The following is a 25,615-nucleotide window of genomic DNA, read 5'->3' on the forward strand; positions in this document are numbered from 1 at the left end:
TCTTTTATTTATATTTTTTTAATTTTGTTTATATGCATTCTTTTAATGATGATAATGCAATTCTGTAGTATTATTGTACTATCCGCAATACTATACATAAATAGTTTTAAAGGAATAATTACTTCAACGAAAAGAATATTTAGTATTTTTATTATATAACCATCATTAGACATATACAAATGTTTATAATTGCAAAAATGCTTACAGGCCCATAAATCAGTATGCATATAATTTTCAACTTGTTATATTAATAATATTATTTACTACTAAAAATAGTGTAATAATAATGAATCGTTACATATATATATTAAAGATTTACTATGCTACGATCCTTCTTTTTTACTATTTCCTATTATACTTCTTAAACATTAAAGTTATTTTATCTTCAATTAAAAATGTTAAAATAACAAAAACTATACAATCATATTTTATTCTATAGAATAAATTCAGTTAAAATTTACATTGAGAAATTTGTAAATAAATGTAAATATCAATAAGAAAAAAACATAATACGTGTCATTTATAAATAAGTTGTCATTATTTATGCATGAAAATTTATATATGTATGATATTAATCATTTCATGTACTGTGTACTTTGTAAAATTGAAGGGAAACTATGGAAATAGATGAAGTATTTTTCATTTATTTTCATTTTTTATAGATATAATAATTTATTCTCCTTTATTTTAATACTATTTTTTTATTAAAAAAAATGATTAAATTTATTCTGTATAAGTATTTATGGGTTTACGCAATCGATATTATTTATTAAATATTTAAGACGAAATATTACAAGATTTATCCAGGAAAAAGGTATAAAATAAATTAAATAATCCAGAAATTAATTTAGTTAATAAAAGTTTTTGTAAAGAATCGAATTATGAAAAATGAATTGACAAAAATGCTAGTTTTAATCTTTGTAAAAAGGTTGAAGTTTAAAATATATATCCAAAATTGGAAAATTAATATATTTTTCTAATCTGAGTAAATCAGAAGACTGTTATAACCGTTGTTCACATTATAAAAACTAGGTATAGGAAGAAATATGGAAATTGTTTAAAACATATTTGTCACATACTAATATTTGTAACATAGTTACAGCTTTTAGTAATTTGCAGACATCTATTATAACGAATCAGGAATTTTATAGTTATTATGATTTTGGTCATAATATCAAAGAGGAGCTGAATTATAAAATGAAGGAGAAACGTTTGAATCATTATTTTAGAAATCATAATTGCTTTAAATGTAAGTATGGGATTATGTTAGAATTGATAAACATAAACAATAACTTAAGTCTATCTGTAATCTATTTAAAAGAGAGAAGATTGAATATTGCTGACATAAAATGTCGAAGTGTCTAAATTATTTTTTGGAATGTGATTATAAGTTTGATCAAAATAAAATCTTATCTGGATTAGGATCTAAAAACAGTGGAAATTGTAATGGATTACAAAGAATTGTTACAGCTGAAATCAGTGGAAAAATCAGGAACCAAACCTTTAGATCCTGAATTATTGAAAACGTTTTATGTAACATAAGGCAATACATTTGACGATGACAAGAGGTTACGTTGTATTTTTGCAGCATTCTCTGTGAGAACCCGTAGTAATGGTACTGGAATTAAAACTAATGGACAAGGGAAAGTTAGGAATCCTTAGGGAATTCCAGTTGCAGTATTCACAACAGTTTCACCAGGATCTTAATTGACAACGAAAACAGCTTCATCGAGAGAAATGGAAGCAACACTACGAGCAGATTCAACAGAAGGAAATCAGACGAAAATTCTTAGAGCTCACTAAGTAGAACTTCAAACTGCAACAAATCAGAACAAAGTGAATTATATCATTCCCAAGGAAGTAGCTAAAATATTTTCTTATTACAAAGGAATAAATGAAAAAGTTAAATGGAAATTTAGGTATGAAAATAGCAACCTGATCCAAAGTAACAGGAGAATGATAACTTTCGTATTTTCAAATAATTTAAATTCTTGTATAAAACAGGTATTGCTAGAAAAAAAAAAGGGATCAACTGTAAACCAAATTATACATGAAGTATCATGATACTCCGAAGCATTAAAAGTATTTAAAAATGTAAAAGAGAAAAAGAAAATGAAAGAACAAGAGCGCAAAAATCAGCAACATTTAGAGTATCAGGAAGTAGATCTTTAGAAACAGTAATCGATACTGTATCTAAATAAGCTATGATTACTAGAATGGGAATTTCATATATAAAAGCATTTCTTAGAATTATGAATACTTCTCGTAATACTGTTGATACAAAATCTAGTATATTAAACAATATGGTTTTCCGTGTTTTTCTTTTGTTTTCCTATATAAATGGAGAAATTTTGGTTTTTTTCCTTTTTAGAAAAGTAAATACTAAATTATATTTTGTTTTATGAATATATTATAAGTTTCTACTTATAGTATATCTCTTTTAGAATTATGTATTTGTAAAATAATTATATTATATTTGTGTTTTGCTTACTTAAATTAAATATTTTTAATAAGCACATATCATAATTTCAAACTAAATATATACATTATTTTACCCTCTAAATTTACGTAAATAAAATATATATATTGATATTTATTTAAATATTAAAACAAAAGATTTATGCATAAGAAGAAATATTTTCTATTTTTAAAAACAATTGTTCATATATATAAACAATATTTTACTAAGATTTGTATGGCTATTAAATAATTAAAAGAAAACAGAATAATCTCTTTGTTAAATCTACGAGTATAATGGCCAATTTATATGACACTGATACAATTATATAATGGATTTAAAAATGAAAATTTATAGGAATGTCATTTGTACATATAATGTAGGATTTCGTTAGAAGCGACTTGTTAGTAATATATAATATATTCTTTAAAATTTTTATGATTATTCTATACAACATTATTAGAGCTTTATTAATATAAAGCTAAAGTTTAATTAATAAATAGTTGAATGTTATATATATTTTTTTAGTTTTTAAAATTAGTAAATATTCTAATTCAATACATAGATAGATAAAGTGTTATTGCTTTTTATATATAATCTCAACTCTGATTACAATTACTTTTTATTTGATTGAAATATTTTAAAAGTTATGTCTACTATGGGAGAGGAAGTATTTTTAAATTCTTACTTATTGATAAAAAAGAGTTATGATCATTTTAATATATGACTGTTATATTTTTCTTGAAGCTAAATAATTATTTTTTCTTGAGCAGAAAAAATTATCATAATAGAGAATAAATTGTAACTTTTTGTTATCTATTAGTTCTATTTCACATATTATTTTTATTTATACAGTGAATTGTATAAAAAAGATATATATTTGAAAACCAAATTGTATTTTTTTAATTTATTTTAAAGTTTTTATTTTTAAAAAATATTTTTAAATATATTTTATAACAATATTTAAAATCCCCGTGTAGTGCATTTGTATCTGGTAGGTAAATAGTCTCACATTTTCAAATGTATATTATATATTATAGTAACTTATCTATTTATACATGAGTATGATTTTTAAAGAAGTGAAATTTAAAGATAATTTTAAATTATGTTATGGTAATTTAATATAATAATATTCATAACTTCTCGTAAGATAATTATATAATTGAAATTTTTTATATAAAGTTAATTATCCTTTTTTTATCTAATTTTTGTATTCGCGATGGAATTAAAGAAAAAACTATTTATCATGTTCATTAAAATATTTTTATATACGTTAATATTAATTTAAGTAATTTAATATTATTTATGATAATATTTAATGTGAACGTGTTAGAATATCGTGTAATAAAATTTAAAATGCCTTTTTTATTATAGTTATAAATCAATGAAACTAACTAATAGGAATAATGCACTCTTATATTATTAAAGAAGGTGCATTAAAATAATCCATAGAAATTGTATATTAATTTATAATGTTTGTTAAAACTCAAATTAACTTATTTATATATACTTCTTATATTATTAGGAAAATATTTTGAAGGTTTTATATTCATATGAAAAATATAATGAATACAACATTGTCTCAGAGAAAAGGTTGTTAATAAATATTATGGTGAAACGGTTGTATTTGAAACAAACGGATACATGAGCAAACAATGTAAAAAGATTGCAAAAAATTATTAGGATATCATTAAAACAAAGAAAAAAGAAAAAATAGCATAAATATTCTCATGTATGTTTGAATTAGTGGTTATATGATAAAATATTATAAGTTTTTAAAAATAAATAACACAAAAATGTTGTATAAGAAATTGATAATGAATTTAAAAAAATACCAAATTATAATTGTTTTGAACTATAATAATATCTTTGTTCGTTTGATATTGATTATTTTAATTTAGATTATTGGTTGGAAGTGAAATATTTATATGATTATTTAAAATTATATGATACTATTGAAAATAAATAAAATTCTGAAATTGTTTATTGTGAAAAAATTAAAAAATAACTTAATTATATTAATGAAATGTATAAAAATCATATAAACCAAGAGAACTACTGTTATTATTGGAGATAGTGTGAAAAATATTTTGATTGTGATAGTAAGTATAGTCCAAGGAAATTATTATCTAAGTAATAACTGCAATTAATCACACTATTACTCAGAAAATATTGAAAATAAGAGCACTGAACAATCCTCTGAATTATTAGGATTCAATATCAGAAATTATGAGTGCATTTAATTTTTTTAAGTACAAGCAACTGCATGATAAGGGATATGCGTTATGTAATTTAACTCCAATAATTAAGTAATATAAAAAGGTAAATCCAGGTTACAGAATCCAAGAAACAAATAATAATGGAAAGTTTTCATTTGTTGGTGTAATTTTAGAAAAATGAGAAATTTCAGATATGAATTGTTTAGATGATGAGGATTATTCAGATGCAGCAATTCATAAATTTCTTAATAAATTGGGAAATGAAGATCTTAGTAATATGTTTAAAGAAAAAGGACCTTGTTCGAAATTCACATTACGAGAAGGCAGTGATCATTACAAAGAGCCAGATTAATGTTGTGGAAAAATACTTGGACAAAAGAAAGAAATGCCTATGGAGATAGAAAGAATTAAAATTAAAAGAAATAAAGAAACCGAAAAATTTACTTATTTAGTAACAGTTAATAAAGTATTATATAGTATAAATTCTCTTTCTTCTGGTAATTTAGGAAGCTCACAGAGTATAACTAAACAAGTTGTAATACATAATATACAGGAAAAATAATTAAATCTGTTGATAATTCCATAAAAACAGATAATATAACTTAATCGGTTCTTATATTAATTTATTTGCTAGTTTCCTTAGGTTTTGGAATAAGTTTTCCGTTATTCCTTTTTTATAATGTATAAAAAATCGATTTTAATATATAAATTATTTATGTTATTATAATTTATTTTCAAAAATAAATTATAAATATAAAATAAATATACATGTTATATTCTTTTCTAATATATATTAGTTTTCTCACTTGTATAGTAGTTAGGTATAACACTGCTAAGAAAAAGAAAAAATAAGGATAGGAATCATACTACAATTATGCACGAATTATAAGGGAATATTTTACAATATTATCAGATGCATTTGAAAAGAAGGCGATATTGCTATTCTTATCATCTTCAATGAAATATCACCAGTAAGCTACACATATAATGTCAAGTGATTTAGAACTAATGTACTAAGACAATAGATTATGTTTGCCATATATATTTCTATATAATACGAACTAGATAAAAAATTAAAAAGGCGATAACTTTAAATATAAGAAATTTTGTTTTGAACATTTACATCTATATAAACTTTTTTGTACATTTTTATATAATATATTAATTTGAATGTTTTATTTATTATTATACAGTTTTTATGCAATAACATAATTTCCTTTTTGTATAATTATTTATTATATTTTTTATTTTTTGTTATAAGAAACTTTAAAAAATAAACTAGTATCAAACTAATATATTTAATAATGAGTTATCTTTAATATTTAATAACTTCTGATTATTATATTATTTCAGAATATATATCAATATAAGGTTAATTAATTTAAGTTTTTTGTATTGTATTAATAGACTAGAAGTTTATGGTTTATAATTTACTATTCTGGTGTAGTGTTCATTTTATGGAACTCAAGTGGTAAACATTCATTAGAATAATATTTATTTATAGTAACTCTAAGTAGAAGTTATTTATTATTAAGTACTACAATAATGTATGAATAAGTGAAAGGATATTAACACTTGTTATTTTATTAATGGTATTACATATTTCTTGATTTTATTCTATTGTATAAAAATTACTTAAATTTATATGGTAAAATAAAATGATAGAAAAAAAAGATATTTATTTTTATTTTAAACCGAATAATACAAATACTTTACTGAATTAAAGTTATAAGTATCTTTATACATATTATAAAAGTGTGACCCTTTTTTTTTTATTTTTTAAATGTTTGTTATAAATATATATAATTATAAAAAAGTGAATTAGAAGAATTTAAAAAAATTTTATTTCAGTAATTATACGGATTAAAATTAACTAAACATTTTAATTCTAATACGTTATGTTAAAAAAATAAAGAAGCAGTCATATTGCATTAAAATATATATGTTAACATAATGTGGATATTGTATTATTAATAAGGTTTCTTAAATATAATATACATTTCATAATAATTTATATCATTGCATAGTAACATATGAATTTGTTTTAATTAATATACCGCATAAATCTGTATTAATATTGATTGTATCATTTATTATTGTTATACGGGTTAATTTTTTTATTAGAAATAATAATTATTTCCGAAATATAATTTATATAAATTAGAATAATTAATATTAAAACATCCCCAAGATTAGTAATTGTGCTCTTAATATATAGTATAATAGAGCAATGAATTATCTCTATTTTCTACAATCTATAAATTCAGTGTTCCGAAGTATTGAAAATTATACATTTATTTTTTTTTTTTGAAAATCATAAATAAAATTATTTAGTTGCCATATTATATAATTATATTATATATTAATAATACATATTAATGAATTTATATTACCTTGTTTTAATTGTTTTTTGTTTAAGATATATCATTAGTATAAAAATTATGTAATATATATTTTTATTGATTTGTTTTTTATGTAAGTTGTGAATAACTTTATGGTTATATATATTTTATTATATTTTTTCGGTAATATATATAAGAATTAAATTAAATTAAATAAGTAAATATAGTATCTTTTATAGTTGAAGGAATATTATAATAATGTTTATTTTTTTCTTGTTGAATATATTACAATACTGAGATGTATAATATGGAAAAAAAAATTAAGTTACTTTTCTTTATTAATGTTTACATCTTAATATTTTTAAGTTGGATAGGTCATTTTTCCAATAATATAGTATGAAAATATTATTTGCGAATACGTATATTATATATATTTTTTGTATTTTATATTCATTAATACTGTTTTTTGGATGACAATATTTATTCATATAAATATTGAATATATATTTGTTCATTAGAATAAATTCGAGAAATCCACATATAAGAATCACAGTAGTAGTAGTAAATTAAATATTGGAACTTACAGATTGCTTGCAAAATATAAAGGGGATAAGAATTTAAATATTTTATGTTCAAAAGAAAAGTTACCAAATAATGTGGTGGATGAAGTAAAAAATATATCTATTAATGAAAAACGGGAAACAGGAATACAGGAACAGTCAAATAGAAGTTCAGTGAATAATGGGAGAAGCTATAAGCACGATAAGAAAAACAAATCTTGCATGTTAGTGACAAAAAAATATTCCCATTTAGAAAAAAAAATATTCAAAGAACTTGATTTTGAAGATTTTCTTAAAAACAATAGGACAATTATTGATAAGACTTACAAAAAAATAATACGTAAAAAAAGCGGATTAAGACTTGCTTTGCCTGTAATTCTGCTTTTATTTTTCTCAGTATCTCCAATATTAGAATATTATTGTGGTTATGGTCCTTTATTAGGGATGTTTAAGCTATTATATATTATTTTTCCTAGTGGGTGGTATCTTACTTTACACAAATTTTTGAAGAAATCTCCTTTATTTTTCCTGTTCAAGTCAGCGGAAATCGAGGATAAGCGGATTATAGTGCCGAATAAAGAAATCTTAGGGGATTACGTTTATGTTGAGAGTTTTTTACGTATTCTAATGTATATAGTACCACTTATTATATTAGGTTTTACTCTTATATTAGCTGTTGTTTATTACCATAAAAAAGTTAAAAAGTATCAAAAAATTAAGTTCAGGAAAGGATAAAATGAATAATAAGTAATATATTCTTTTGTATAAAGAATCTTTTAACATTTAAAAATTCCTTTATTTCCATTAGAGATGAGACTAGCAAAAATTCACAGAATTGCTTTAATTTTATGAATGTTACTATTTATACCTGTACTTTTTTTTATACAGTAAAAAATGTTCTTAGCATTTTTGTAAATTTAAAAATTATAGATTTTTTAAAAGTATATTTTAATAAATTGTTTCTATTACATTAAGAATTATGTATTAATATATATATTTACGTATATTAACAGGATTTTGTAAAAAAACGTTTTTTGTTTATTGAAATTTATATATTATAGGACGATTCACATAACAATATTGAAGTGGTGTGCTAATTTACATTTGAAACATAATAAAATATACTTTCTATTTTTTAACTGGTTGCAGTTTAATATTATTATTTGCTGACACAGTTAAAGGTAAAGTATAATTATTTTTAAATTAAAGATTATTTGTCTTTTTTAATTTTTATGAAACCATGTGAAGGAATATTGTTGCACTGATATATATATTTATATATATATGTTTTCTTAAAAAAACAATGTTTATTCCATAATATATATTTTATTATATATGACTTATAAAAAATATTTATTATAAAATCCTTTAAATAACATTATGTTGTTTCTGATTTATTTATAATGGAAGGTATAGATGTACAATTAAATAATATATTTATTACTTCCTTCTGACTTATGTATTATAAATATATACATTTAAATGAAGAATTGAAAACATTTAATTTATTATTATTGTGCTCATGGGGTATTAATGAAGTTATGGAAAGTCTAATTAAATGTATATTTACTGAAAACATATAGTTGGATAAACTATATATATTTTTTTATATTTTACATTTTTAAAGAATAAACTTTATGAATTAAATGTAATCAAATATTAAGTGATGATATAATGAAGTTTTCCTGTTTTTTTATCTTTATTTGTTCATAATAATGGACCTATAAATATGTGTTATATATATCTTTAAAAATAAAAATCTTCATTAATGCTAATGAAAATAAATATATATTATCCATAATCACTCAATGAATAGTTTTTTATCTATATATTTTTTCTATTTTATATTCTTATAGGTTTATTATATAACATGCTAATATCCTTATAAGAATGTATAAACATTTACATAGTTTATATTAACAATAGTTGGTTTTTTCAAAAACTTAATTATAATTTTTTAAACCAAATAAAAGTGACAAAATAAGTTACTTTATTGTTGATAAACAATAAATACTTAAAATAATTTTTATTAGTTATATATGTTTAATAAAACGTATTTAAAAAATTACTCTATTTTTTTTCTTATGCACAATTAAATAAGTTTGATGAATAGGGTTCCCCTTGAAACACTTTTGACAATTTTATTTATATGTTAAAATCATTTTTTTATAGATTAAAGTTAATATTTTAATATAATATTAATATATGTTTTAGTTATCGCATTTATGTATATTTTAAAAAATATTAATTAGCAGATGAAATAACGCATACTGAACTTTTTTTGTGAAAATATACATACAACCTAGTGAAAATAAGAATAACTTATATTGACAATTGTTAAATAGATGATTAAATACGTTGCTAATATGAATATTCATAAAATATATATTTTTATTTGTTTTTTGTTAATATTAATTTTTATCATATGTTATGAAATTATACTCATTACAACAAACAATAAATATACATATTAAAATGTTTTTTGGTTTGTAATTTTTTTTTATTCATATGAACTGTATCATATATATTAGTATGATTTTAATTTTTAGCACTAATTTAGATAAATATATATTAATTTGAACTATTACAATGCTTTGACATGTTAAAGGATATGTATATTTATTATTTTACTAGTACACATATGTGATTGTTAATTTACGTCTATTATATAAAAATTACTTGAATATCTATGATATATTATTTTGATATCTAAAATGTTTATCTATTTTTTGTCATTGCACAATTAAAAACTACATTATACCACCATGATTATTCTGATATTAATACATTTTAATGCATGAATAATTCTATATTTTTCTATTTTCTTCTTATTGTATATTTTCTAAATTTGCATGTTTATTTAAAAAATAAAATAAAATAATTTGATAAATTATAAAAATTTCAATTTATAAATAATTGTACAAATTAAAAGTTATAAATTTTGAAAATTATTGCTGATATATAAAAATTATGTTGTTATTTGACCTTAACATACATCATTTACTATCATATTAAATCAGTAATCTTTTAAAAATAAATAATAAATTATGAGTGCAAGTTGTATGACTAAATTTAAACAATATTTTAAACAGAATATTTCTATTTTAATTAATCATAATTAGTATTATATTGTATAATAATTAATATATTTTATCAGTAATAAAAATATTTTCTACGATATGGTTTTTTTAAAATATAATTTTTGTGAAAATATAATATTTTATAAGAAAAAATCATTAAAATTATAATTTATACCCTTAATATATGGTATATTATTTTATGAATTTCTGAATAATATATATTTTAAATTAAATTAGTTAATATGAAATATCAAGAAATTATATATACTTTTTTTTATTTTATTTTGACAATTATAGTAAGAAATAATATCAAATTTTTGTATTTAATAATTAAATTATATATTATGAATTTAAAATTATTTTATTAAATTATTTTTTTTGATTAATGGTGAGTGTTTAATAAATAATAATATAATAAAAATTTTATAATTTATTTTTAATTTATTATTCTTAATCTCTGTTACAAATATTAATGTTATATGTATTTTATTTTTTACGAAGAAATAAAATATAATTAAAATTTTTTTTTTTAAATTAGTATAGTTTATCAGAAAAAATGTTTAATATTATTTATAATTCTTTCCATAATGAATGTATTGCATTATTAAAAGTTTTATATCATGGTCCAAAAAAGGAAGTTAATATTTTTTATTAAAATTAATGTATTTATTTTTTTAACTTGGATAAGTCATATTGATGATAATAAGGTCTGATGATATTATTTAAAGATATTTTATATTAGTTATATTTCGTGTGTTTTATTATTAATACCTATTGTTTGCATGAAATTATTATTTTTTTTAAATCACGAATATTTACTTTATTTATTTTAGGGTATCATTGATAAACATTTCTATAAAACGATTAACGTTTATAGAATATTAAGCACAAAATACTTTGGATTTTTTAGAAAATTTAAAGAAGGGGATTCGAATATTGTAAGTGTAAAAGAAGATATCTCTACTATTAATGGAGGAAACACAATTTATAAATCTAATAATATCAAAGAAACCGATGAAACAAATTTACAGTTAAATGAAAGTTTATTAAATAGTGAAGGTGCTTGCGAATTATATGAGAAAAGTATACCATCTGTACATATCGAAAAAGATTCATGTTTTAAAAATAATGTCTTAGGCAAAATGTCTTTTAAAAATGAAGATAAGAGCGTTATGAATCCTAATAATGAGAATATTAAGAAGAAGACATATATTAAATATGTTTTTCTTTTTGTTTTGCCTATGTTGCTTCCATTAGCTGAATTGATAATGCACTTATATGAAACGTTGTCGTGGTCTGATTATTATGGTAGTTCGACTGATGCATTATTAATTATGTCAATAGTAAATATAGGAGTTATGTCAACATTAACATTCATAGTTATAATATTTATTATTTTTATCTGTATAAGCCTTAAAAAAGGGAAAAATGAAAGCATTTAAAATATGAAACGAATAATTAGAAAAAAAAGAATTTTTTTTAATGTTGTCCTTTAGAACAATTAAGCTATGTAAATCACTTAAAGATAAACGTATGTAAAGAATAATATTATAAATTTTTAGATTTTTTACGTGCACTTGTATGGTTATATATTTTTTAATGTGAATCTATGATAATATAAATCTTTAATATTTTTGTGAATTTAAGTGTTTTAATGTTTTCATTACATATTGAATATAATGATTCCGCTTAATACGGTATTATTGTTCATATATATATACATATATATAAATATATATGTGTATTTAACTAGATTTTCATGAAATATGTAATCACCTGCGTTAAAATTAATATTAAAAATCACAATTTATATATTAGCATAAATATCATGTGTTAATTTACATCTGTATAAGTAAAAAATAATCTTGTTTTTATGATGTTTTACTCTTAAATGATTATATGCTGATATAATCAAAAGAATATATTATTTGTTTCAGGTTATACAAAAATTATCCTGTTCTGTATACGATCAAACAAAGTGAATAAATGTAGTTGTATTTGCGTTTTAATTTTTTATTTAATTTTACGTAAATTTATACTACCAGTTAATTACTGTTTGTATAAATTGTATTATAATATATTTAACTTTACACAAAATATAAGTTTATTTTATAAGAGCTACATTTACATTAAATAAACGTAATCCAATGAAACATGGCGAATGACTTCATGTAGACAATTTCAAAAATATATATGATAATTACTTTTTATATATTTTAATTTTTTATTCTTATTTTATATTATGAATTAATAGTTCTTAATTAATTATTAATGTGTTATATAAGGCACAAAAAAGTGAATAACATTTATAATATTTTAAATAGTATAGATTAAAGATAAACAAAATTTTGAGCATTTTAATATTATAATTATGATAGATTCTCTTAGTGACTTATATATAATATTTACATATTATTATACTCTACAACTTCTGGTTTTCATTAGGTTCCTTTATATGATGTAGAATATAATGGTACTTGGTTTATTGTTTTTTTTTTAATTGTTTTTCTATGAATACTCTTAATAAAATTTATATTTTAGAAAGGAATTGAACTTTAGTAATTTATATTAATCCATTTGTTTATTTTTGCTCTAAATTTTGATCTCTATATTTAAAGAATTATAAATTTATTTTATAATCCCATTAATAAATTGAATTTTTGTTTTTTTTTAACCTTATATTAGTTGAGCTTATACATATATATATAATATATAAACTCATTAAGAGTGTTTTGAACTTAGAAGATTAATTAAAAAGAATTAATATTAATAAATTAATGGTGTAAAAAATATAAATATGTCACTATGAATAAACATAAACGAAAACAAAAGTTTCGATCATTTTCATTATTTTTTTAAAGTAGATAATTTCGTTATGGTATATCTTAGTACACATATTAGTAGTAATAGTATAGTTGCAAATATTCAATAGCTTTATAGAAAATATCACTGTAAAAATGATAATGAAACTATTGGAAAATAAAATTTAACTGAAAATACGTATCCTATATTATCCTTTATTTTTAAACAAAATACTGAAATAACTGAATTAATATACACCCGAATTATATAATATGAGTAACATTACTAATTAAAGAAAATATAAACTACTATAATAAAACTCGAGTTAGGAAGAAATGAGAAGGACAAGTGACATTATATACAGAAGATGTAAAAAAATATTAAAGCTTTTATATAAATTATTATATTAATCCACATATATATATATATATACATACGTGCAATAAATATATACTAATATATATATATATATATATAATATGAATAGTACATGATATATACATCTAATGAAGAACAAGTTTTATATTTAACGGAAAAATGAAAATTGTTTATAGATCAAATTTTCATTTGGTTTAATAGATATAATTAATTAAACTATATCATCATACATATTTTTAATAAACGTATCATTTAAAATATAATATGGGGGAAAATAAATACGCAAAAAATATGTGTAGCCAAATTAGATACATCAGAATTTATAATTTACTAAATAAATAGAAGAATGTAAGTTTATATAATGCGAATTATAGGATATTCTTCATAATATATAGTATTATTTATTAACATATTCTCTTATATTTTATTATATTAATACAAATATGTATAATTTAGGATACTAAGTGACAATCTTGTAAGAGATATATTTAAAGATTATGAAAAGGAATCTTATAATGTATTCTTATATTTATATATATAATACATATACACTATATATATATAAGAGTGTGAGATAAAGTAATAATTTAATTATCTCATTTTTGTGTAATGAAGTAGTGAAATATGTGCTATGCGTCATATAAAAATAAATTAATTTTTTTTTATCTTCATTTAATTAATTACTTTTTTTAAGAGTAATTGACTAGAAAATATTATATAAATTTATTATGTATATAATTAAAGTAATATATTTAATAAATATTCCTTATATAATTAACAAGATTCTAATAGTAACAAACAGGTTAGAATAAAAATATTGAGATATAATATTTTCTTCTTCTAATGATGTATTCTAAAAAATATCTTATTTATATTATTTACTTTAGTTTCATAAAATTTATAATGAAAAATGTGATTTTCAGTAGTGTTTATTTATAAATGATTAAAAATGAATATTCTCTTCTGAAATATATAAAATATTCTTGAAAAAAATTAATTCATCAAAGATTTTCCTAATTTTTTTTTATGTAATATTTATATATTATCCATTCGCATATCTTATTTATATCATTTTATTTAAAATTATATTTTAAATTATCACAATTAATGAAGGTCTTTTTTCACTAAATTGCCCTTTACACTTTAATTTTTTATTTTTTTATTATTTATATTTCTATTTAATATATAAATTTTTTTTTTTTTTTTGGAAAACATATAGACGGAAAAATAATAAATCCTTATATTAAAGAAGTTTCCTTTAAATAGTTATAAAAAAAAATACATTTAATAAAGCTATATATAATTAAAATGTTTTATCTTTAATAATTTTAATGCAAAATTATAAAAGAGCTCCTATGAATTTCAATTTGTAAAATCTGAAACGTTTGTCGATGAACTTATTAACACAGTGCAGCATTTAGTAAGATAATGCATATATATTCTATATATCCTATATATCATAGATTAACTAAAAAATTGTGTAGTAAAAAAATGTATACCTTTTTTTTTCCATCCTACCATTTCTGTTATATTTATTAAATTTGTTTATGTTTTTTAATTATAAAATCATTTTTAAAAGGTATAATATGTACACAAAACAATTTTTATGGTTAGGAAGATAGAAAAAATTAATAGATATATTAATATATGTCATGGTCTCTAGCCGCTCAACATATATATAATTTTTGTTTTATATATAAAATAAAAAATTTTATTACCAAAGAAAAAAATTTATTTCATTTTCTTTCTGAAAAGCATTAATAAAAAAATTTTCAATTTATATCTTAGATAACTGATGCAAATAAATATTGTGATTTTTTAATTGAATGAATAAGTTCTACTTAAAATTATTTTAATTAGTGCTGCTATTTTATAAATAAAACTTTATTGAGAAAAATATTTACTAAAATATATTTAAAACTATACTCTCACTTTTATACTTTATATTTGTATATTATTTGTGGAATTTAATTCCTTTCTTTTAAAAACAATATATAAAATATTAGCATATATACATATATCTTTCTTCCGGTACCTTTAGAATTCTCAATGATATTTTTATTTAGTTAAAGATATTATAATATAATTGCTTGATGAAAAGAAAAAAAAAATTTATTATTTTATTTAAAACTCTTATCTTTATACTTTTTATTTGTAAATTTTTTAATTCAGATAATGTGCTATATTGATAATACTTAGGACACTCGCTCAATATTCATTGTTTCTTCATATGATATATATATATAATAATAACAATAGAATATTTCTTAATAAATAAATACATATATAACATTGTAAAAAGTTAAAATATATTATTTTCTTTGTAGCATAGGTTTTATAAATCATTAGATAATATGAATAATGGACGTAGTACTTTAGCCTTATGAAACGGTAGACTATTGTTAGAAAATGAGAATAAAAAAAAAATATATAGAATTAATAGCTGTGTTATTTGGAAATGGATATAATTATTCAGAAATTGTAGATGATAGTGGAGGATCCATATATGATGAAAAATATGAATTTATGAATACAGATAATTCAAGATTTTCATGCAGAAGATTAATCAAAAAACGCACATGCTATTTGTAAACAGTTCGCAGAGATAGATAATTTCTTTGGAAAATATGTTATAAGAGAATTAGTCTTATATAAAAATTTAGGAGATATACACATTCTACCAAGAAAGAGGTTTTAAAACATTCATCATATATTAGTACAGCTTTGATATTTGTACATCCTGTAATACTTTTTTAATGGTATCTCAATTTTTTATTTTAACTGCTTATTATGGTGATCTAAATGATTATCGTGGACATATAGAATCATTCATAGGAGAACTTCCTCGTACCTTTGGATTGGACTATATGTTTGCGTTAGTTATTCTAAGTATTTCAGTGGCTATTTACGTACTAGTAAAATTCTTGAAATATACAATTGTTGTACGGAGGGAAGGAGTTTAACCTAGCTATAATAAATACATCGATTTTATAAAAAAATCTTTTTCTCACCTAAAATATATCTACTATATTGCAAATGATATTATGTTCTTAAATAAATTCCTTCTTGTATGTATATAAATTATATTATTCATTCTAGATTATGTACTCGTATATGTCGACACACAAAATAGAAAAAATAAATTTAATATTTATTTTAATTTGCATATTTTTATATTTTTGTTTTGTTAATACACTGTATTTTTATGAGGTAATTTATTAGTCTTATTTGTTATACATATATATGTATACTTTGTATTTCATAGAATCGTTTATTATATATTATTAAGTTTTCTTAACACATATGTAATCTGTATGTGAGAACATTATATGAATACATGTTTTTATGTAAATTTTTTATGTAAAATATGTTCTCATTTAATTTGATTTATAAAACAAAAATTAAAGGAACTTTAATCAAGAAATGAGGCAATTTATAATTTTAACAATCATATCTTTTCTTGGTTTTTTTATGGTTGTATATGATTAAATGATTACTATTTTAAACCTATTTATTACATATTAGTTCTAATTTAAACGTATGTGGTTTTTTTTCTTTTAATAAATCTAAATTTTTATTTTTATTTTTTTTTAATATGTATTATACAAGCATATACTTAATATTTATTTTAACAAATTTTTATGAAAGGTATGTATTGTACGAAATTTATCATATAAACATATTTTAAATGGAATTTTATATTATTTGAATAGTTAAAGATAAAATTATCCACATGAACCAATATTATTTTGCTTTTATGAATTAACTGTTAATAGAAAATTACCAATTTTAGAATTCATGAAAATATATAATTAAATAAAGGACTTACATCCATGTATCAATGTATAACATACGTAATTTTTATATATAATATACTTTATAAGTATTAATTAAAAATATATTACAAAAGAAATTATATAATAAAAATATATTTTATTTTTATGTTTTTGATATTAAGTGAAAACATTTTTGAACCAATGTTAATTTGTGTTTAGAACGAATTACTGAACTGTTCTTACCTTTATGTCTTAAAGAATATGTATTTTATAAACACGAATAACATACTAATTGTAAAATTTAATTAAGCATCAATCAATATATAAAAAAATTTTTATTCGAAATATATTTTTTCTGTAACATCATTACATATTAATAATCAAACATATATATGTGAGCAGTAAGAATTTTTACTCTCCACTTTTGTTTATAACAGGAAACGTAGAATATTAAATATGTACAAAAATATAAGATATTTACATTATTGAATAGGAATATTATTGGATATGTTTAGTCATATTTTTAATAATATTATGTTAAGTGAAAGAAAATTTAAGTTATACGTTAGCTCAATAAGTGCATAATTATGATTTTGTCTATTCTACAATTAACAATATACATTAATTAAAATTTTAAGCACTATACTAACTAAAAGAATTGATTATGTTAGGGAATATATATGCTTTTTAATTATTTTTATACACTTTATTTTAATGCAACTTTAATTTTCCCAAAAGAGTTATTGTGTAAATTCAGTTCAATCACCAAATTAAGTCCAATAATTTTTTAGTTATTATACTATACGTATATTTAACAACGTATTGTACATCATATGAAATGGTTTATGTATTTCCATTTTTTTGCAAAAATATAGTTTTATATTAGAAAATCGAGTATAATATTTGTGTAAATATTAATAAAAATGTTTACCACATTACTAAAAAAAATTTTAGTATATTCCTTAATAATTTTGGTTTTTCTTTTATTAGTATTAAATATTATAATATTTTACGTAATTATATTCTTTTATTTAAACAATTTGCGTATGTCTACAATGTCGTTTTAGTTTATAGTTCAGAATATTAGTAAGAAATTTCAGATATATTTGTATAATATTACTTTTTTGGAAAAATGTATATAGTATATTACAAATAGTGAATAGTAAAAAGTATATGATGTAAATTAAATCATACCTACATTCATAATATTATTTGTGAACGTACCTAATTTTTGATTTAATTTTATAATTGTTATTTGAATACATGTCATGAAATAAGTTGATAACAAAAAAAATTTGAATTATTATTCATCATATAGTTAAACAAGTACATTATTGAATCAAGATTACTATAATATTGACACATTTTATACGAGTATTACACTTTTTTTTTTATTACATTTTTTCTAAATATATATATTTAACTAAAAAAAAAAGTAATTTGTGTGTTTACAAGCATATCATTTACAAATAAAAATTTAAATTACAATTAAATTAAAATAATTTTTAAAAATTATTATACAAAAATAATAATTAAGTCATTGCATTCTTATAAAGAATACATATTTTTATGAATTATAAATATATAAAAAAAATGATTTTTTAAACATATTGTATACTATAATGTAAGGAATTTGTTATAATTAGTAAAACTAGAGAATTTCACAAAAAATATATATTTTAAATTTATTAAAATTTTTTCTTCATTTTTATAAATCCTAATATATTTTTTATCAATAATAAGTACATTTTCCGAAATATAATATTTATAAAATTAGAATAATTTCAATGAAAACTTAAAAATAGTAATTATTCTAGAAATACCTAGAACAATAGCATATATCTATATTTTATACATTACATATGATAAATATATTCATAATTTCTAAGTAATAAAAAATCATGAAAAAAAAATTTGTTTAATTACTACAATAAGTAATTAAATTATACTTGGTTAATATATATAAATGAATTTATGTTGTGTAATTTTAGTTAAAGTTAATTTTTTATAAATTATATTAATTATATTATTATATAGCGTTCTTTTTTAGGTTTTTTTTTTTTTTTTTTTTGACTCTGTAGTAAAATATTCTATATATGTTAATTACGAAAAAATATTTACAAAAAAATAAAGTTATTTTTTTATTTTTGGAAGTGTATAACGTGATGTTAATTTTCTTTATATTTTATATATTACAATATTAAAGACTATAACATGAAACAAAATATTAGTTTTATCATTTACATCAAAATTTTTATGTTTATCCTTTTAATTTGGATGTGTCATTTTTACAGTGACATGGTACGATAAAACTTGTTGATGGAATTTGTATTATTCACATTTTTATTGTTTATTTTTATTAATTATTGTTTCAGGAATGGGAATATTTATCCATTTTTGTATGAAATACTTATAAATTTTTTTTTTAGAATAGGTTTAACGAAATTTTGGATGAGAATTATGGCTCTGGAAAAAAATTAGATAAACGAATTTATCGATTATTAGGAAAATATGAAAAAGGTATTTTTTCAAATGTTGGAGATTTAGAATTAAAGATCCCATATAATAAAAAATGGAAGAGAGAAAAATCATGTACAATTGATAATGAAAAATGGGTCAAAGAAAAAAAAGAAAAATTATATAGAAGCTTATTATATAAGGAACAATTGATTAAGCAACTTATGAAAAACAAAAACACTATGTTTCATAAGTCATATAATCATTATGAAAAAAAAATAATGAATGGACTTGATGATAAAGTTTTTTTTAAAAAAATGATGTTAATTAATGATAAGGATTACAAAAAATTAAAACGTAAAAAGTACAGTTTACGAATTTGCTTACTTTTATTATTGTTCATTTTGATATTAATTTTACCTGTATTAGATTTATCACTTGGGGAATTTAAAACTATCGGTAATTTATTAATGCAATTATGTAATTTATTCGGATATAATAATACGGGACCACAAGCAGAATCTGCAACTCCTGGGGCGGATGGTTTGGGTGATATATTGTCATCTACATGTCAGTTGAAGAGTTTTATAGGAATTAAAGTATTTGGTGTTCTAATATATTGTTTACCTATCTTAATAATGGGTATTATACTTATACGAGGAATTTTTTATTATTATAAAAATATTATAAAACATAAAAAAATTAGGTTCTTGGAAACGTTCAATGAATGGTAAGGAATATATATATTTATGTAAAGAAACCTTTAATGTTATGTACTATCTATAATATCTTTAATGGCATATTAAATATATTAATAATTTATTAGATTTTATAGATGAACATACATATGCGTAGTCATATTTTTAAGAAAATATAAAAAAAAATATTTTTATTTTTTTTGTGAATTTGAACGTTTGAAAGTTTATTATTTTATAATTTAACCTTATGCTTGAACTTAATTAAATATTGTTGCTTAATATGTATGTATTTCTGTTTATATGAACTGTTCAACGAAAAATAAATATTTATATTTAAAATTAATGCATAACACAATTAATATTATTTTATTGAATTCATTTGATAATTCACATTTTAACAATAAATATTGTTGCTTTACATTTTTTATCATTTTCTAGTACACAATCATTATTTTTTCAGGTTATTAATTAAACGAATTATTAATTTTAAATTAAAAATTAACATGTTTTGTTTTGTATATAATGAAGGGAAGTGATTATATTTATTGTATTTATATTTATTTATTTTTTTTTTTTAACTATATTATAGTATTTTAAATTTCATTTATAATTTTATGTTGTTAATTTCTTAATTCATTCACTGGAAAAATAATATTTTTTTAAAATAAAAATAAAATGGAATTTTATTTAGTATATTTACAGTAATTTTTTGCGGATAAAATAGTTTTGTAATTGGTATTACATAGTTATCACCGCATATGTATTAGAAATAATTGAAGAGATCATTTTTTTTTTTTTATAAGTATTAACAAAAAAAAAAAAATTTCATTTATTGTATTTATCCTTTAATCCGAATCTGTAAAATTATTTAGCTGATAAAATATATTTGTAATATATATAAGAAAATGTAATATATTAGCTCAAATATTGTCAGTAGAAACGTTACTATATAATGTATTATGGTAAAACATATTGTTACACTTCCATATTTTTAATTTACATATAATAACCTTTATATTAATCTCATAAGTATATCTATAATTGGAATATTTTTAAATTATAGTAAGTGTATGAGCATTCTTAAGCTAATTTCATTGTGTTCTTTTTTTTTATACTTTTTATATATTAATATTGCTTCATACATATATATATATAAGTAAAAAATCTAAACCTTAAGGGGATTAATTTAAAAAATTTACATTTATAAATAATGGTACAAATTAAATTTAATTAGGAATTAAATTTTTTAAAAATTTCTCAGAAAAATATATAGTAATACTTTATTTACTTTTTAAATATATATAATTTAACATAGAATTAATAGTACATTATAAATTGAATTTTCTAAATATATTGTAAACCGTAACATAAAACAATTCTTTATGTAACAACTAAAAAATGTGTTATATTTCACAAACTAAAATTATTGTACAAATAATTGATTACTTTATTAATTATTACAGTTATTGTATAGTTATAATATTTAATATTTTATAAAATAAATAACACTTTTTTTCAAAGTGTAATATCTTAGAAATTAGAACTAATAATAGGAAAACGTCATTATAATTATAAATTGCTGTGTTAATATATAATATATTGCACTTTACCTATGTTCTATACGTTTTATGCTTTAAATTATAAGAGTAATTCGAAATATTAATATATCATATATTTTTATTTTAGTTTGAATATTTTTTATAAAAGGAACTTCTGATAGCTCGACTATACTAAATAATTATCATATAACTTTTGTATAATTATGAAATAATTAAAATTTCAGTACTTATGTAAAAGTTATTTTATTATTCATAAAGTAATTATTAAAACTTTATAATATATTTTTAAAGGTATTTTATTTTCATTCCCAATATAAAATGAATTTTAAGTATATTTATATTTTTTTTTTTCTTTGAAGAAATAATAATCAGAAATTGAGAAATTATATGTAGTGCAATTTGTCGTCGAATGTATAATGCGTCATTACAAATATAATTCTTTTTGAACATATTGCAACTTTAGAAAAAAATATATAATGGAACAAAAACTTATGTTGTTCTTATTTACTAAAATTTCAACGTTTATACTTTTATCTTGGATATGTTACTTTTTCAATGACATAGTATGATAATATGATTCATAGATATTTGTATTATTTATATTTTAATTGTTTATTTTTATTAAAGCTCTTTTTAGGATAAAAATATTTTTCCATTTAAATAAGAAATATTTACATTTTTTCATTTTTTTAGAACTGTTTAAATAAAAATTTGGATGAAAAATGGAATCTTTGTAGAAAATTAAACATAAGAATTTATCGAATATTGGCGAAATATAAACATTATAAGGATTCAAGTAATTCAAATCAGAAAGAAGAAATGCAAATTAGTGAAGTGAAAAAAGAAGAAAATATATATAATAATAAAAAAGGAACAAATGGAAAACATAAAAAGTCATGTAGAAATTCACTATATAATGGGAAATACGGTAAGAATATCGAGAAAAATATATCTGGTATACCTAAAACAAAAAAATATAGCATTTTTGAAAAAAAAATTTTTAAAGAACTTTATTATGAAGATTACGTTAAAAATATCAAATCTATTGAATATGAGGAATATAAAAAACTAGCCCGTAGAAAGCGAAGAATTCGAATTGCTTTACTTTTGTTATTTTTCATGGTATTGGCAATACCTATATTAGATATTTCACTAGAGAAAATTACAGAAGGTGGATTGTTAGGCTTATTACACTTGTTGTATCCAACTGGAACTGATACAAATCCTCTGTCTGGGATAGAGGGACACTTAGATTCATTGTTAAGCCAAGGCACATGGAATATTTTAGGAAAAATATGTGCATCAACTACCTTCATTTATGGTGTACCTTTCCTTATATTTGTTGTTATATTTATATTAGGAATGGTTTACTACTACAAAAAAGTTATAAAATATGAAAATACAAAGTTCAGAAAAAAATTAAATTTGAAGTAAAATGTGGTTTTTTGTAAAGATGAATTTAATATATATAGTCATATCTTTAGTGATATACTTAACACTCATAACAATAACAATTTTTATTCTATAAATACACTTATATATGCTGATATTTTTATAGAGAGATAATAAAAAAAGTATGTTATTAGTAGTTTTGTTAATTTGAATTTTTGACTGTTTAAAAATTTTTCATCTTGTATTTTAAGGAATGACTTCAACTTATCTAAATATTTAGTCCCTATATATACATCTTCGTGTTGAAATATATTTCATGAATAATATATATATATGAGTTATAATTAATATATAATGGAATAATTCATGTATTTTTATTGTAGCATATTTTTTTTTATTTGAATAAAAATTTTATTTCTTTTTTTTAATATGGATCTAGTCTGAAATGCTTATATGTTTGGGTTATTTAAGAAAATGTATTGATATTGTTAAATTAACAATAAATATGTTCTCTTTTGCCTTAATTGATTGTATATGAATAATCGTTAAATAAGCAGTACGTATATAAATTTTTTTTCACCAAAAAAAGTATGTTAATATTTATTATATAAAATCTATTTTATGAGCAATATTTTATAAAATATACTAAATGTAAGAATCTTTATACGAGACTTGACTTTTTAAGTAGTCTAAATGTGAAATTATTAACTTATAACGAAGTAATGTCCTTTTTAATTATAGATTATTTATAACTAATTATAGTGTTTCTTCAGTGTTTCACATATTGTACGAACATATATTTTATTGGAGATTTATATTTTAATAATCTATATAATTTATGTATTTTTATATCATTAAAAGATTAAATTATTGGACAATAATTCAGAAAATATTAATTGATAATTTGTTGAATTTCTTTTTAAATATCAATTATTTAGGATTAAATAATAGAATATTTATATATCTTTTCTTAATAAGATCTATGCTATTATTTTTGTATTTCAGTAATAAATACATTAGATATAATGAAATAACTTTATATTATATAAAATATTAGGGGAATATTATATTATAAGATATTTTAGGATACTTAAACAAATTAATATTAAAACCTTAAAACATTTTTTTTCACTTAATCTTTGTACTTTTAATATATTTTAATTTCAATTTATATTCAGTATAATGAAGAAAACACACATATATAATAAACATATATGAATTATGATAGAAATATATAAAAAATCATTATAAAAATCAATGTTAAAAATTAAGTTGAATAACTGTTCACAATTAATAGGAAAAAACTATATATAACTGTATTAATTTTAAATTAATTATATAAAAATGATATTAAGAACATCAGTGGAATTGGAAAATATATATACATTAACATTGACGTTATAATAAATTTTTTTTTCGAATATAATTATATGTCTACATATCATAATAGTACAAAATAAATTTATATAAAACAACATAATGATTATAATAATTGTTATGTGATAATCTAGGAATATATATATTACTATAAGAATGTATTTAATGAAGAATATTTTTAAATAGATACTAATTTATATGTAGAGAAAATTAAATATTAAATAAATGTCTGTATATTAATGAATTTAATTTATATATTAAATACTTTTTTACTATCTATTTTGTGAACGAAAATTTTTTAAATGTAGTAATTCTGTATTCTTAAAATAAACATGATTGCAAATTAATTTTTTTTTCTTTTTTTTTTAAACTTCATTTAATAAAAATTATGCTTAAAAACATTGAATTCTTAAAAAATACATATATATAATTATATTTAATGACGATTAAATAGAATATTTCAAACATATTTTAATAACACTTTGCGATGTATATTCATAACTAAATTGGTATATAA

The 25,615-nt window shown here is 19.3% G+C and overlaps 5 protein-coding genes across 5 annotated transcripts; all 5 read left to right on the top strand.

The window, feature by feature from the left end:
* Positions 1-881: 881 nt before the first annotated feature.
* Positions 882-1,793, top strand: MKS88_001555 (PIR protein; the record flags this gene model as incomplete). Its single annotated transcript, XM_067214491.1, has 4 exons — positions 882-920; positions 1,039-1,305; positions 1,423-1,533; positions 1,653-1,793. 4 exons carry the CDS (start codon positions 882-884, stop codon positions 1,791-1,793), a joined length of 558 nt encoding a protein of 185 aa, XP_067074921.1.
* A 5,533-nt stretch (positions 1,794-7,326) lies between these two features.
* MKS88_001556 (fam-l protein) lies at positions 7,327-8,314 on the top strand (the record flags this gene model as incomplete). Its single annotated transcript, XM_067214492.1, has 2 exons — positions 7,327-7,413; positions 7,538-8,314. The coding sequence occupies 2 exons, from the start codon at positions 7,327-7,329 to the stop codon at positions 8,312-8,314; spliced, it is 864 nt and encodes a 287-aa protein (XP_067074922.1).
* A 2,965-nt stretch (positions 8,315-11,279) lies between these two features.
* MKS88_001557 (uncharacterized protein) lies at positions 11,280-12,101 on the top strand (the record flags this gene model as incomplete). The annotated part of the gene is made up of 2 exons (XM_067214493.1): positions 11,280-11,366; positions 11,493-12,101. 2 exons carry the CDS (start codon positions 11,280-11,282, stop codon positions 12,099-12,101), a joined length of 696 nt encoding a protein of 231 aa, XP_067074923.1.
* A 7,728-nt stretch (positions 12,102-19,829) lies between these two features.
* On the top strand, positions 19,830-20,806 carry MKS88_001558 (uncharacterized protein; the record flags this gene model as incomplete). Its single annotated transcript, XM_067214495.1, has 2 exons — positions 19,830-19,916; positions 20,045-20,806. The coding sequence occupies 2 exons, from the start codon at positions 19,830-19,832 to the stop codon at positions 20,804-20,806; spliced, it is 849 nt and encodes a 282-aa protein (XP_067074924.1).
* Positions 20,807-22,805: 1,999 nt separating this feature from the next.
* Positions 22,806-23,763, top strand: MKS88_001559 (fam-l protein; the record flags this gene model as incomplete). Its single annotated transcript, XM_067214496.1, has 2 exons — positions 22,806-22,892; positions 23,023-23,763. The coding sequence occupies 2 exons, from the start codon at positions 22,806-22,808 to the stop codon at positions 23,761-23,763; spliced, it is 828 nt and encodes a 275-aa protein (XP_067074925.1).
* Between the last annotated feature and the right edge of the window lie 1,852 nt (positions 23,764-25,615).

The sequence above is a fragment of the Plasmodium brasilianum genome, chromosome 5 (genome assembly GCF_023973825.1).
Source record: "Plasmodium brasilianum strain Bolivian I chromosome 5, whole genome shotgun sequence".
In the NCBI taxonomy this organism is placed as follows: Eukaryota; Apicomplexa; class Aconoidasida; order Haemosporida; family Plasmodiidae; genus Plasmodium; species Plasmodium brasilianum.